General features: G+C 40.5%; 1 protein-coding gene across 3 annotated transcripts in view; it reads left to right on the top strand.

The window, feature by feature from the left end:
* Positions 1 to 17,180, top strand: part of MSH3 (mutS homolog 3) — a 2,607,526-nt gene that overhangs the window by 1,054,817 nt on the left and 1,535,529 nt on the right. For all 3 annotated transcript variants that reach the window (XM_085632401.1, XM_085632403.1, XM_085632402.1), the window contains exon 10: positions 14,560 to 14,674. In XM_085632401.1, the coding sequence (XP_085488527.1) occupies positions 14,560 to 14,674 (115 nt within the window). The remainder of the gene's footprint in view (positions 1 to 14,559; positions 14,675 to 17,180) is intronic.

Here is a 17,180-nt window from a genome sequence, read left to right on the forward strand (position 1 = left end):
ATGCATCTAACAGCCATTGACAAAGCCAATAGTCCTGGCTTGTTGTAACATAATCAGCACGGCACCCTTTTACGAGCGCCGTACTGTTAATGGTTTCTCTCTGCTCTCACTCCTCCCTCTCTCCCCCTATGCCCAGTGTAAATAGTTTAATCCTACTCCGGAGGTGGAACTCCTTTAGTGACACGCGGCAGCCCCCATCTCTTTGCTGTCACGTTAGTGTTAGAAGGGGCCTCCGCTCTCTCTTCCACGAGTCTACATCCCGCTTTCTCCGCCTCTCTGCTCCGTTACTTAAGTTACTTTCCAGGCCTCAGTGCCGTGCCGGTCACTGTCTCAGAACCGTCTAGCTTGGGGGCACACTCTGCTCTGCTTGTGTTCTTCAGCACACACCACTCTGCTCTCCGTCTCCTCTGCGCTGCTCTCACATTCCATTCCATGGGCCTCCCTTTCTTGACCCTTAGCTGTCTGGTCAGCCCCCCTCTGTGACTGGGACCCCGCGGGGTGCTTTGCTGCTGATACCGCCGTCTCCAGGGCCTGTAATCTCGCCAGTCAGCTCCGAGCTCACCTCCTTATCACTACCTTTGTACGGCGGACTGAAGTCGAGCAGTGTGATCCTTGACCCAATGGCTGGCCCAGGACCCAATCCAGCTAAGACTCTTAAAAGATGTACCTCGAGCCTGAGTCGCCCTCCGCTGCGCTCCGCAAGAGGGATTAAATAATTAGATAATGAAGATAATCAGAGTTGTACTAACCAGTCGAGAACAACATTTTCAAAATGTCTAATGTTTTGCTATTCGTGGAGTGATTGTTGACTTTTTCAAAAAACGCATTCCATGCTAATGTTTGGTGGGCCCCTTCTATGGAACGTTATTGCAAGGTAAGTGCATTTATATAGCACTTACTCCCCTGACCATGCATTGAACCATTGATGCTTGACTAGACCTTCAGCAGCCCACCATCACTTCCTTGATCCCGCTACGCCCCATAGTAGGCACATGCCTCCATGTCAATCCTCTTAAAAGTGACTGTCTGTGACTTGAAGTCCTCTTGCAGTAATAGAGGCGCTTTTATAACCTGTGAGCTGATCCCACTTCAGAGCAGACTTCGGTAGGAAAAAAACGGAGTTCGGGCCTGAGTCTCATTGTAATCTGCTTGCCCTGCCCAGTCTCCCACTCTGGCTCTGTGTTACGCTCGTTATTGCGCTTCTGCGTAAAATGCTTGTGTGCATCAACGAGGCGCAGATTTCTTATAAGCCCAGCCCTAACAAATGTATCCAGGAACAGGCAGTTATATCAGCTGTGTCCATAGTGCCCTCCCAATGCCAAACTAAATTCGCCACACTCTCATTGCTCCATCCTACAGTGACCTTAGAACCTCTTTAAGGATTTAATAGAAGTTCTCAAATTCGATTGGCTGAGCTGCAGAATGTTGGATATATGATTAACAGCAGGGCCGGGCCTAAAAAGCAGGTGCCGAAACGTGTCCCTATCAAGTTCCCTATTTTTGCCATCACCCTAGGTGATTTTTTTTTAAATTTAACTCTGCAGCAGTACCACCCTTTACTGTCTTTGGTGCAACTTAAAAGAGCCTGGTTATAGTTCTTTCGCAGTGTCATCATTTTAGACCTGAATAATTTTCAATATTATATGCAACGAAGCCATAGTTGTTGCTTTTTTTTATCTTATGCATCTAACAGCCATTGACAAAGCCAATAGTCCTGGCTTGTTGTATGTGTAATGTTACTTGTATTATATATCTGGATGCAATGACAGAAGCAGCAAAATACCAGTCAGGCGGGACGCAATGCTAAGCACAGATTTTTAACTAAGTGTTTTAAGCCATGCCCCATAATTACACCGACCATGCCCCTATAAGAGACCCCCAGCTTTTAAATACCACTTAAAGCCCTGATTAACAGACACTCTCCCTCTCGATTACTATTAAGTAGCACATATCCAACTCTAATTTTACTTCTGCTGCCGCCACCACCCACCCCCTACACCCCTTCAAGTTCAGTTGATGACTTTTAGTCATTATTTTAACCTTGGACTCCGAGTGCCAGGAATTAGATGAAAGCCTGGCCAAATCAGCAATACAGACTGGTATTTTGTCTACATGCCTGCTCCCTGTTGGGATGTTTTATTTTAGTGTATTTTTATTTTACATAGTGTTAAACATTTACAAGGCACATTCAGCTCCTGCACTACTTCACAGTATCTGTAGAATGTTTAGGTCTGGCTTGGGAGAGCAACTCTGGGTTACGGTTGTTAGCAATTCCTTAAAATATACGCAGTTGGATTTGGCTCCTCCCGGTGGAGCTTCAGGTCTCACTCATCTCATACTATTAGATGCTTGGTGTATCAAGCTGCCTCCTATTGAACATTTGTACTACAATTGAAGCTGGACTATTTTACGTGTATTGACTAATCATTTTTTATTTTTATTTTTTTTAGAAGAGTACATTTATTATACACCCAAGGCTAACTACTGCACAGTAATTTACAAATCTACATAAGGCTGGTGAAAATACCTTTGCTGACATTACATTTGACCCCTCAAGGGTCAGGACCTTCAAGTTTACAGTACACCCCCTTCACATGCAATATAGCACCTAACCATATATGGGGGTGTGAGATTACATTATGACAATGTTGTCTCAGTTCAAGATTGTAATCACGTGTTTTTTTTTTTTGTAAATTCTTTTTATTGGCATTTGTTATTACAGTAGTTGAGCATGTGCATTTTGTAAGCATTAAGATTGTACATGTGCATCTAAATCAGCTGTTATCATTATAGACATTTACATTTGCGTCAATTTCACGTAGATGCTATATGCGCTGTAGCGGGTGTTTGCCAAGAAGAAAACCGGGGGGAGGTGTATTGACTAATCATGTTACGTATTTGAACTCATAATGCAAACACAAGTAGATGATGGACAAAGCGCTGAAACTTTTCAGGCACTCCAGTCACAGATCTTGGTTGAATCCATCATCGTTCTTTAGCTCACTTTGACACCCCACCCCAACCTTTGTGTTTGCCTTGCTCTCATAAATGCATTGCACAAACAAACAAGCATTGAAAATGCAATAGGTCTCGCCTTTGATTAAGTTAAAGCCATTTGCTTTGCTAATGGTATTGGATAGCAAAGCAAATGGCTTTAACTTAATAAAAGGCGAGACATATTGCATTTTTAATGCTTGTTATGTTAGGCATGGGGAGATTAAGTGATTTGCTCTGAATCACAGGATGTTGCCTGTCGTTGCCGAGGCTCAAACCCTGTTCCCCAGCTTTGACGTTGAACGCTCTAACCGTAAAGCTACATCCTCTCCCTGAGCTTTCAGCTCAGCAAGGACTACAGCAGAAATAACACCTGCTAGCGCAGCAAGGACCATTGTAACCGCAGTAAGGATCCATCGGTGATTACAGCTTAACATCGTGACAGGAACAGCCAAAGCTGCCAGGAAGAAACCATAATTGTAACTGCAGCAGAGACAACAGTAAGAACAACTTCCACAACAATAGGCACAGCAGCAACAACAGCAGCCACCACAGCAGGGGACAACAACTGCACCAACTCCCAACAAGACAGGGACGCAGTTGTACGTAGACAAAACTGTGATGAGTGAAATGCTTGTATCAATCTCAGCATCTGATATTTAATCATTTTTTTGCCACTACAAACAGCGATTAAACGCATGCAAATCAGGCTTGTTTCTGTTGAGTTGGAACACACCAGCCACATTGCTAAACTACCGAATAGGAATACAAGAAACCACAAAGTGTTTTGGCATCTTGATCCACATCATGGAGGTAGACCTTGAGTCTTATGACACCAGGAACAAGGGACCCATGTCTGGGTATATCCTTTGCACTTAGGCTGCCTGGACAAAGCCAGTAGGTCTGACATTAATGTGATGTTGTGTTCAAATGCATGCACACATAACTATGAATAGGCTATTTGTGTGTTGTCTTTGTGCAACCTGCCCCCATTTGTGCCTCTTCGGTCTATGCACCTTTTTTATGACTCCCACGTTTGTGGTGCATGGCTGAAGAATGCACAGTGATAATTTGTGTTTGCATGCATTAACACCTTAAAACCAGAGCTATTGCCAGAACCTTTGCCAATGCTTGTTTGGATGGACCCACAATACCAGACTTATGCAAATTTCGACATTAAAAGCGTACCCTGCTTATTCATTTGTATAACCGTTTTGGTCAATTTGAGCTGCCACCACTAAAGAGCAACGTTATGCAGTGCCAAGTGAAGGTTAGGATTATTTGTTATATAGGATCACGCAGCTTTTAAGGAGAGGCAACTAAGGAAAAAGGATAACTAAAGGGTACAGCTGAAGGGTGCCCTTCTGGTTCTGATGCCGAGGACCACTAGCTCATCTCTGCCTGATACAATAGAGTTATCTACACTAACTGTATTTTGTATTTCTCAAGAAATTGTTTATACCATAATACAAGCTATGGATGCAGTGTGCTGCTGCTGTGTAAAGCTCGCTTGCACACAATAGAGGCATGCTCCTCATCTAAGCATACTGAAAGGAAATGTTAGATGACAGGGGCTGTAGTGCGGATAGTTTATCTGGTTCTTAGATATATGGGCAGAAATTGAAACCATTAGATATGTAATAAGATGGTCTTTTCAATCAGCAAAAGAAATACAGTAATGATTGTGTGTTTTACAAAACACTAACTTGCAATACTATGTCCTCGTATGAAAACTCTGAGAAACTGTTAGTGTGCAATAATGGCAAACCTAAGTGATATTCAACAAGGGATTTTGTTTTAGGAAGGTTCAATTTCTTTGTGCAAAGCAAATTACTTTTTATATGAGCTCAAGACTGATACTCAACCATACGTTATTCAATTGAATTTAGTCAAAGATATATAACAACACACACGGGGTATCTTTTCAAGTGAAAAAATCACTAACTTTTTATATAGAAACAATTGATAAAAAGGAGTACAGAAAACAAATAAATGTGTAATGTGGCATGAAGGGAGAAAAACAACCAAATATTATCCACAATTCATGACACAACAAATATCCAATCCAATGAAATAAACAGAGATCTATCTCATGTTTAGAGAACAATCAACTGTGCATGTATGCTGTGGAAATGGATAATACAGTCGACGTTTCGGTCTGTTAGGGCGTCAATCAGTCAGACCATCTTCAGGACAGTTGAAAATTCAAAAGAAGACTCCTGCATAAATATAGTATCAATTAATTACAGAACATGGAACATAAAATTCTCTTCATAATAGATAGAGAAGACAGAAAGGTAGCCCGTGTGTGAAAAGGCAATCTTGTTAAGGAAATCCTTGTGCAAGAGACACCTCATACCAAAGATTGTAGCAGCGTTGTAGAATTACCGCATAATTCAGTGAGAGGGTGAGAAGCATATATGTTATTGGTGGTAGCTCAATGAGACTGGCAATGAGATACTGTGCTTACTTATGAATTGTTGCATTCGTATAGAGGAGTTATCGTTTCCTCATTGATTTTGTTTATACTTCATCTATAAGGCAAAAAACAATTACAATATGGTCATGATTATGCCTTTTAGTGCAAAACGAGTGTTTATGTTAATTTATGTTGTTAAGACATACCCGGTCTTAGTTGGGTAAGTATATACCATTTGAATGCCTGTAGCGAGATAGGGCAATAATGGAAGTCAGTATTCTGATTATTCTGATCTTGTGTAACAAGGAAGGCCAGTTGGTCCTTCGTTGGTTGGGGTTCTTGATTCAGAGAGATCTACAAAACGAAGATTCAACATGCTGTTAGTTAAATAGAGCGAACCAATAAATGTCGTATAGGTTGTCTTGCATTGTGATGGGATTACAACTAAATCGTAAGGGGCTTCGGAGACAGATTACGAAATAGAGGCACATCGTGTGCATTCGAATACCCACATTTAAAGACATGCTCGCGAGGGAGTTAAACTTATCAAAATGCTTTGTTTGTTGATTTAAGAAGGTGGCGTGATATTAAGAAAACACAACTAATTATCAGGTCAAAGCGCCCATCACTGGTTGTACTATCGAAACCACAACTGAAATTAAAACTACGCGGTAAATTGGTAGGGACCAGGGGTGACGTTTGTATTACTCACGATTTTGTCAGAGTCGAAGCAAATTCAAGTACCGTCCGTCGATAGGAACTCGAGCACAATGCGGAGTTCAGGGGCGTTTATTTAAAGGCGTAGGTTGAATGACAAACAGCTGTTTGCAATTGAAGCACGAAGTGGATAGGGCGAATCTGCCGTGAATGTAGCGGACATCTTGTAAGATGTTTATTTACAGAGTCAGTGTATCTGATAAACGTTTTTAAGTGTTATCGTGAGGTTATGGCCCTCTTAAGGTATTAGAACTGCAATGTAATGTACTATAATTGACGGTGACGATGTCATCGATCAACTAAATATTTACCGAAAACGGCGGCCATCTTGGAAAGGTGATTCGTATCACGTCTCAATGTTAACTTAGTGAATTTGTATGGCTTAGAGTGACTGAATAATCAGATGTGCGCTTATCTAAAGATTTAATGGTTACATTAAAACGCAGTGGAGAGCAAAAGAAATCGTGGGGAAAAAAAGAGAAAAATCAAGATAGACACTATTAGCATAACATGTCAATTCTTATACATGGTACCAGTAACATTGCTGACCTAGTATACAACGATGTATGGCAAGTGGATCATAAGGATGCTATAGATAATACATCTTATACTCCAACTAATTGACAAATCTTGAAAAAAACATATAACTTACTATACATTGATATATGACATGTGAATCAAAAGATACATAATACTGCAACATGTTCGAAAGTCTTGTGGACAAGCATCTAAAGTAGTCATTAAGCTGTTTGTCTATACATGCAGTAAAAACATTTCAACGAGCATTCATTAATTTTATTTGTCATCTAATGGTTGAATTCAGAGCTGCTGATAACACATTTAGGAATTGATATATAAACACTAATCTATTGTAGTCATCAAGTGCAAATATGAACGTACAGTTCTCTAGAATCAACCACGATTCGGGTTCAGTTAAGGTTATAGTGTTTACAAAAAAAACAATCATAAAGGGGGCAGTTTAGCGGCTGCAAGAGTGAGGACTTAAGTTAGACATGCCAAGGTATGCCACTCAGTTGCCGTGTTCAAACCCTCTTTGATATTATCACTTTTGCAAATCCATTGGTTCTCTTTGATCGTTAGTATGCGATCAACATTAGCCTGTCTGATTGTAGGTTTTACCACTTCTATGATCAGCCACAACATCTCTTTCTCCGTGTGTCGAAATCGTGTGTAGTGATCAACAAGTGGGGCATTTTCAACTTTGCATCTAATTCTAGATTGATGTTGTAAGATGCGGGTTTTGGCCATCTGGGTTGTCTTTCCTATGTAGTTTAAACCACATGGGCATTGGATGCAATAAACCACGTTTCTGGTGTTGCAGTTAGAGAAAGATTTGAGTGCTACTGTATGTCCATTGAGGTCAAAAGATTTCAATTTGGTGGTACTGGGGCATGCTGCACAGTTGCCACATTTGTGGTGTCCCACCAAAGGTATTATTTGTTGCATACCATCAACGAGATGTTGCTGTGGTGTTTTATACGTATGAACCAGTCGGTCTTTAATATTTGGCCCTCTTTTAAACGAAAATAGTGGTTGGTCTGTCAACTCAGGTAAGGATGCCAAAAGCGTCCAGTGTTTTTTTACAATTTTTTTGATTTTGTTTGTGGCAGTCCCAAAGGTGGTGACACAAACTAACATTGGATCCGGTACCTTTTGTTTAACTTCAAGCAGAGCATTACGGTCGTTATACCAAGCTCTCTTTAGAGATTTCTTGAGTAGTTTGTTTGGGTACCCTCGTGAGTGCAGTTTTTCTTTAAGTTTCTTAGCCTCAAGAAAATAATCTTCTCTTTTGGAGCAGTTTCTCCGTAACCGGAGAAACTGTCCAAATGGGAGTCCATCCTTCAATGACTGTGAGTGGTGGCTGTCATATTTTAAAAGAGTGTTACGTGCCGTTGGTTTAGTGAATAAAGTAGTATAAAGCGTGTTGTCTTCCCCTGCCTTAATTGAGATGTCGAGAAAATTCATACATTGATTGTTAGAATCAAGTGTGAATTGTAGGTTTGGATTTCTAGAGTTGATCCATTCATGGAATTCGGTGAGTAGCTGTTTACTGCCTTTCCAGATTAAAAAGACAAAAATTAAAAAGACATCATCTATGTATCGTAACCAACTGGTTATGTTGGCTGCAAAGGGATTGAGTGGATCATAGATGTGTCTTTGTTCGAAATCCGAGACATAGATGTTAGCTATGTCGGGGGCATAAACTGCCCCCATCGCGACACCTTTAAGTTGTTGGTAGAATGTACGCTCGTAAAGAAAGAAATTTTCACACAATGAAATTCTGATACATTCAACAATGAATTCAGTTGGTACCGCATGTGGCCTGGGTCTGTTGTTTAGTAAATCTTCAATGATCTCTAAGATCTCTAACTGTGGGATGTTTGTATACAAACTCTCGATATCCATGGATACCAAGAGCTCGCATGTGGGATCAAAGCTGTGTTTGTCTACTACATTGATGACTGCTGTAGTATCCCTAATATATGTGTTTGTTTCTGTAGCAAAAGGTCGAATGAAGAAGTCAGCGTACTGAGCTAAGGGTTTTAAAATTGAATTGCAACCCGATACAATTGGTCTACCGGGGGGTATCAAGGTATTCTTGTGGATCTTTGGTAATATATAAATTACCGGAACCGTGGGAGATTTGTTTATCAAGAATGCTGCTTCCTTTTCACTAAGCCAACCACCTTCAAGACCCATTTTGCTTAGTTCTGCAATTGTTTTCTCTAGTCGAGGAGTGGGGTTGCTAGACAGTTTTTTGTAGTGGGACTCAACCGAAAGTTGTTTAGTTATTTCGGTATTATATGCTATAGAGTCCCAAAGGACAATGCCTCCACCTTTATCGGCCGGTTTTATGATCGTATCAGGCAATGCCTGGAGATTCTTAAGTGCCAAATGTTCATCTTTGGTGAGATTGTATTTCACACGAGCTGGTGTATTAAAGAGGTTGTCAATTTCTGTGAGGATAGCATTTTCGAAGGTGACAATTTCTTTAGCTATCATTGTATTGGGAGGGAAGAAGGTGGACCGATTGTGTAGTCCAGTTGTGTCAGAGTTGCGTGGTATATTTTTGTTAGCAAAAAAATTTTTTAATCTTACTGAGCGAAAGAATTTAAATAGCTCTAGTTTAGTTTGGAAGAGATTGTTTTTGTTCGTGGGGACAAAAGAGAGTCCTGCTGAGAGTACTGATATTTCTGCCTCTGATAGTTGGTGTTTAGATAAATTGAAGATGGGTATTGTTTGAGTAGGGTTTACCACTCGTAAAACTGATTCCGGGTTTGACGATAACCTGGTGTATACTGGTTCCGGAACCATCCTCTCCTGGTGGCTCGTGTTCTCCGTGGGTAAGGAGACCCTCTCCGATCCTGTCCTAAAAAAGACTGTCGTGATGTGGAGGGTTGTTGATCATAGGAATGTCTATGGGTGTTATCTGATGCCTGATCACTATCGGTATCAGAAGCAGTATCAGAGAAGGTCACTTTCTTGCGTTGTTGGTTTTTGGGACCTTGATTAGAACCCTGTGTTTGATAAAAGTCTTTGTTAAGGTAGGGATAAGTTCTTTCGTTACTGTATTTCCTTATGTCTTTTTGCAGTTTGTCTGTTTTTTTGTGTGAGTTGAATTCTTCAAAATCTTTTATGGTTAAGGCAATTTTATCAAGTAATGCTTTCGCATTGGTAATGCTGGAGTCGGTATTGATCTTATTCTCCAAGCTTTCTATTTCCTTGGTTAGTAATTTGATATGTTTGATTGCCGTTTCTATGCTAAGCACCATCCAAGGGCGAGAGCATTTATTGGATGCAAAGCTGAAACCTATTTTGAAATCTTCATCTTCAATGAAGATAATAGGGATGTTTTTGATTTGAAGTCCCGTTGGGATTATATTGGCATTTAGGCAGTCGGTGAGGAACTTAGCATGAAGTTCAGTACGAACTAATTTCTTTTTTAATCGTTCCAAGTGATTAAGATCAGTTTCAAAGGGTGAGGATGTGATGGGTCCTCGGGTGCCAAGCAGCGAAGGGCCTGCAGCTATTTTCAACATGTATTCATCAGTGTATGATAGGGTTTCAGCTTCAGACATGGATGAAGCTGAAAACAATGTTGTTTGAGGATAAGCGATCCTTAATCACTATTCTGATATACCACTTGAGAAAGTGACCCGAAGCAGACAATTGTCTGCGCTTAAAATACTTAAATCTAGGGGTAACACCCAATATACCCTTGAGGGCTTGGGCAAATGTAATTGCAATAGTAGAATGCCAACAAGGGATTTTGTTTTAGGAAGGTTCAATTTCTTTGTGCAAAGCAAATTACTTTTTATATGAGCTCAAGACTGATACTCAACCATACGTTATTCAATTGAATTTAGTCAAAGATATATAACAACACACACGGGGTATCTTTTCAAGTGAAAAAATCACTAACTTTTTATATAGAAACAATTGATAAAAAGGAGTACAGAAAACAAATAAATGTGTAATGTGGCATGAAGGGAGAAAAACAACCAAATATTATCCACAATTCATGACACAACAAATATCCAATCCAATGAAATAAACAGAGATCTATCTCATGTTTAGAGAACAATCAACTGTGCATGTATGCTGTGGAAATGGATAATACAGTCGACGTTTCGGTCTGTTAGGGCGTCAATCAGTCAGACCATCTTCAGGACAGTTGAAAATTCAAAGGAAGACTCCTGCATAAATATAGTATCAATTAATTACAGAACATGGAACATAAAATTCTCTTCATAATAGATAGAGAAGACAGAAAGGTAGCCCGTGTGTGAAAAAGCAATCTTGTTAAGGAAATCCTTGTGCAAGAGACACCTCATACCAAAGATTGTAGCAGCGTTGTAGAATTACCGCATAATTCAGTGAGAGGGTGAGAAGCATATATGTTATTGGTGGTAGCTCAATGAGACTGGCAATGAGATACTGTGCTTACTTATGAATTGTTGCATTCGTATAGAGGAGTTATCGTTTCCTCATTGATTTTGTTTATACTTCATCTATAAGGCAAAAAACAATTACAATATGGTCATGATTATGCCTTTTAGTGCAAAACGAGTGTTTATGTTAATTTATGTTGTTAAGACATACCCGGTCTTAGTTGGGTAAGTATATACCATTTGAATGCCTGTAGCGAGATAGGGCAATAATGGAAGTCAGTATTCTGATTATTCTGATCTTGTGTAACAAGGAAGGCCAGTTGGTCCTTCGTTGGTTGGGGTTCTTGATTCAGAGAGATCTACAAAACGAAGATTCAACATGCTGTTAGTTAAATAGAGCGAACCAATAAATGTCGTATAGGTTGTCTTGCATTGTGATGGGATTACAACTAAATCGTAAGGGGCTTCGGAGACAGATTACGAAATAGAGGCACATCGTGTGCATTCGAATACCCACATTTAAAGACATTGTATCGTGAGTAATACAAACGTCACCCCTGGTCCCTACCAATTTACCGCGTAGTTTTAATTTCAGTTGTGGTTTCGATAGTACAACCAGTGATGGGCGCTTTGACCTGATAATTAGTTGTGTTTTCTTAATAACACGCCACCTTCTTAAATCAACAAACAAAGCATTTTGATAAGTTTAACTCCCTCGCGAGCATGTCTTTAAATGTGGGTATTCGAATGCACACGATGTGCCTCTATTTCGTAATCTGTCTCCGAAGCCCCTTACGATTTAGTTGTAATCCCATCACAATGCAAGACAACCTATACGACATTTATTGGTTCGCTCTATTTAACTAACAGCATGTTGAATCTTCGTTTTGTAGATCTCTCTGAATCAAGAACCCCAACCAACGAAGGACCAACTGGCCTTCCTTGTTACACAAGATCAGAATAATCAGAATACTGACTTCCATTATTGCCCTATCTCGCTACAGTCATTCAAATGGTATATACTTACCCAACTAAGACCGGGTATGTCTTAACAACATAAATTAACATAAACACTCGTTTTGCACTAAAAGGCATAATCATGACCATATTGTAATTGTTTTTTGCCTTATAGATGAAGTATAAACAAAATCAATGAGGAAACGATAACTCCTCTATACGAATGCAACAATTCATAAGTAAGCACAGTATCTCATTGCCAGTCTCATTGAGCTACCACCAATAACATATATGCTTCTCACCCTCTCACTGAATTATGCGGTAATTCTACAACGCTGCTACAATCTTTGGTATGAGGTGTCTCTTGCACAAGGATTTCCTTAACAAGATTGCTTTTTCACACACGGGCTACCTTTCTGTCTTCTCTATCTATTATGAAGAGAATTTTATGTTCCATGTTCTGTAATTAATTGATACTATATTTATGCAGGAGTCTTCCTTTGAATTTTCAACTGTCCTGAAGATGGTCTGACTGATTGACGCCCTAACAGACCGAAACGTCGACTGTATTATCCATTTCCACAGCATACATGCACAGTTGATTGTTCTCTAAACATGAGATAGATCTCTGTTTATTTCATTGGATTGGATATTTGTTGTGTCATGAATTGTGGATAATATTTGGTTGTTTTTCTCCCTTCATGCCACATTACACATTTATTTGTTTTCTGTACTCCTTTTTATCAATTGTTTCTATATAAAAAGTTAGTGATTTTTTCACTTGAAAAGATACCCCGTGTGTGTTGTTATATATCTTTGACTAAATTCAATTGAATAACGTATGGTTGAGTATCAGTCTTGAGCTCATATAAAAAGTAATTTGCTTTGCACAAAGAAATTGAACCTTCCTAAAACAAAATCCCTTGTTGGCATTCTACTATTGCAATTACATTTGCCCAAGCCCTCAAGGGTATATTGGGTGTTACCCCTAGATTTAAGTAAGTGATATTCAGACACTCCTTGTAAAAAGAGTGAGCCTTGTTCATCAAAGTGGTGCACCGTCAGGTGCTGCGGTCTGCTCAGATGAACCGGTGGCAGATCTTTTTTTTGAGATCTCTGTACCTTATGCTGGCATCTCCTTGGCTGAAGCGATAATGGGCTGCTAGCTTTGAGGAATCAGACTTGAGTAAGTGAATGACAAATTAAGTTCCATCTTTCTGTAGGATATATACCCTAAAGAACTACTGGGGGACAATATGACTGATTTATCCATGTGGATGTAAGCCTATACTCAAGCTTTTGAGAGCTGACTGCCACCCATTAATGTGTGTAAAGCATTTGAAGTGGCAGCATGCAGCAATTGAAGATGACCCTAGAAGGTTACAAAGCTTGGGGAAGCTAGAGAGACCACTTTTAGATGCTCAGTAGTGTGGCGATACATTGAGGAAAGAGGCGGTTTGTCATTTTGATGCTAGTCAAAATGTATCTTGGATGAGTATCCTATTATATGAGAAATTATTATATTTTATTAAAGCCATTCAATGGCAATATGTGCTGAACAAATCAACTATCACTTTTGTTATTTCTTGTTTCGCTTATTTGCTGTAGTCTCACTATGAAATGATAACAAAGTAATGTGCAACTGCAAGACTGGTTAGCAGTGAGGCATCCTCAAATAATGAAACGACTTAGCACAATTCTCCAGTGAGCTGATGCTCATATTTCTACAATTAATCCCCTCCAAAGGCTCAACTTGATCCTTTCTTCTCATGACTTGTTCGAGTAGACAGTCACCAATGTGTAATGTTAACTTTATTTAGATGGAACTTTCAGTTTTAAGTGACTGTCAGGTAAGGGGTTCTGCCTTATACATCTCTTGTAAGGCTTTGAAGTGCATAAATGCTCCTTATTTGTACTCAGATCTTGCATGCAGTCAAGGTTGTACTATGTGTTTGGCCACAAACAATAAGTCGGCCTCCAACAAATTCATTATGAGCACAGCCTTTGCTGCCATGTGTTACTGTGTCATCCAATTAGTAGAGTATCAATCACTTGCATTTGTCAAGGAATTTGTTGACCAGTGTACAGATTAAAATACAGGTTGAGTCTGAATTGATTTGGATCCTCCTTGGGTGCAATAACTAATGGAGACACAATTACTCTAGCTGTTAGTTGTATTAATAAATGACTAGGCATCTTCCAAATACCAATTTTCTATAGAGATCATCTTGCAGAGCAATCTGTGTTCTCTCATGGACTGTTAATCGTTCACAGGTTTAGGCTACACCAAATTAGTGGATTGGGAAAGTCACCAAAAAACTCTATTATCTGAATGCCACATCTTGATTGAACCGTAATGCTTAGAGACTTGCCTAACCCTGCACCTTTAGTCAGTGTAGATCCGCTAGCCTCTTCCATTGCTGCATGCAACAGCTCCTTACAAAAATGTTTTGTGGCTTTCGATCAACATTCTGTGCCATAACCATTGACTGTGAATTCTACTGTTTCTTTAAAGGCACATGCATTTTAAACACAGTTAAAATCTGCTTTGTGTTTTAGGTTCTCAGAAACTTTCCGAAATTTTGAACATGGAAAAACCTGTCATTTGTTCATTGGCAGCAGTGATTAAATATCTAAAAGAATTTAATTTGGAAAAGATTTTATACAACCCCAGGTAAGTCACCTTATAGCAGCTCATGTTCCAAAATGTGATATACATTGACTGTTGTCTGAGGCTGTGGCAGACTACATTTATTTACAGGCTTCTAAATCTGTTGTACACTGGAAAGGAGTTAGCCAGTATATTTTAGTTTTTTTAAAACTAGGCATTTTTAAAATTAATTAATTTTAAAGCTTTTTGTTAATGGTAATATTTTATGCATCTCTGAACTCAATTGAAATGGGCCATTTAACAATTGTACGCAACTTTTCTTTATTTGTATATCTCCTAATAGGTTGTTTGGCTCACTGGGCATTTTTTATTTAATTGTAGTTTATTGAGTTTTCACATTGCATACAATCAAATAACATAGTAGAAGCTGTGTATCCCTCCTTACTAGGCAAGATAGCATTAGATTCACATTTGCGTACAACCACTGGTATAAATCTAGATTCACATGCATAATTGTGTTCACCGTTAGAATCTTACAGGTACATGAGATACTCAGTACAAATTTGGAAGGGCACTGATATTGCAGTGAAGTAAACCAGGAAGCAAAATCAACAATTACAACCATGAACCAGCCCTGTGACAGTTTAGAAGATGCCAGTGAGTGAGTCAGAGTTAGTATGATTGGGTATGTAGTGTATTGGGAGGTAGATATGTCTCGATGCGTGCAGGACGTGGGCAGATCTCCACTAGTCTGGGTCAATAAATTGTAAGAGGAGCAGGTGTTAATGGTACACTGGTGCTAGACAGGTATTTATAGTGCCTTGTCTGATTGTTGAGCAATGCGCCTGATAAATTCTCCATCTCGTCCCACATGTGGCAGATCATCCAGTATTTGTGCAAAAGCCTACCCCCAGATTTCAGGTCATAATCCCCTGTGCGCCTCTCTTTTCAGAGCTGCTCTTTGGCACACGGCTCATTTGTGGAGCTCCGCTAACTAACCCCATACAGTGGGACCTCCAGTTTTTCAACTGACGTCTTGCAAGGATTAATGATAAATCTGCAAACCTGATTGTGACTGTCCCTGTCTTAGGTTGGGGGAACCAAACCAAGAGGCAGGTTGCAGGAGATGCGGGCAACGGTCGCTCTGTAGCCATTGCCAAAGCTTGCAGCACTGGTTTCCAGAATGGGCCTAGGATGGGGCACTCCCAGACCATGTGGGGGAATGCAGCATCAGGCTCTCAGCATCTGGGACAGCATGAGTTCGCAACTGAGGTATATATGCCTAATGGATGAAGTAATATTGGATTAGCTAAACCGCTCGTTACTCCAGTAATTTAGCCCATTCCACCTCGTCAGTGGGAGTACCCAGATCCAACTCCACCTCTTGCGTAGGTCCCACAAGTCTGTTTTTATTTGTCCGAGCACTGCCTCGTATAAAAGTGAGACTGCGTATCGCTGGCCATCAGTCTCACATATGCACTGCAGGCCCAGGTATACCTTAGGTTCAGTCAGACATGCATGCCACCAATGTTGAATTGCCACCTTCAGTGACCAGTGTAACAAAAAGATGTAGCGGGGGGGGGATCCCATACTGATTCTATAGCGCCAAGTTCTGCCACAGTATTGTTGATATACAAATCACCAACCCTGGTGAAGTCAAGCGTTGGCCATTCTCTCAGCTCTTTCCAGTCGCCCCTATGGGAGATGGCATGGAGCGGGAGCAATGGGAGCTCCCTGGCGTAGGTAGTTTGAGTTTTGGAACGCTGTAGAACTCGTGTCCATGCATATCAAAGGGACACCAACAGTATTCCCTCCTTCTGCAGTCGAAGTGGGTCATTAGGCCTCAGTAATAAATGTGCCAATGTGTCCCCAAGGGGGCAGAGAGATCTCCTCTATGGCTGCTTTCCCAACAGTTTTTCCACCAGCACTCCACACATTGCAACTGCGCCACCAAGTAGCACAATTCAAAGTCTGGGACCGCCAGTCCCCCCCTCAGACACCGGAATTCGAAGATTAACTAGCGCAACACTTGTCCTACTAATGCCCCATATGAATTGCAGGGTTAGGGCTTCAATGTCTAGGACAACTCACTAGGGACCTTCACAGGAAGGGCAGTAAAGAAGTATAATAGTCTAGGAAGGACAATCTTTTTTGTCAGGGCGACCCTTCCCATAGCCGTAAGGGGAAACATTACCCAACACTTGATAGATGGGTGCAATGTCGCCACAGTTGCCCATATATTACCCTCAAGAAGCAAGAAGTGGGTCTGTCAAGTGATAAATGCGGACCCCAAGATATTCGAGCTTATGTGAGTGTCCAGTGGAGGTTATTCCCAGGTGCTTCCGGGGTGGCCCCCCCTTCGCTGGTATTAGTGGGAATGCACAGGATTTTTCCCAAAGAATTTGCAGGCCAGAGAGTGCGCCAAACTGTTCTTAAGCATCAAAGGCTCCAATGATATCTGCGGAGATGCCTGTGTGTATACCAGCTTATTATCGATGTATAAAGAGAGAAAGAGCAGCTTTCCATGAATGCAGAGACCTCAATAGTGCACACCTTTACAGATCACATT

This window comes from Triturus cristatus, chromosome 2_1 (assembly GCF_964204655.1).
Source record: "Triturus cristatus chromosome 2_1, aTriCri1.1, whole genome shotgun sequence".
Lineage (NCBI taxonomy): Eukaryota > Metazoa > Chordata > Amphibia > Caudata > Salamandridae > Triturus > Triturus cristatus.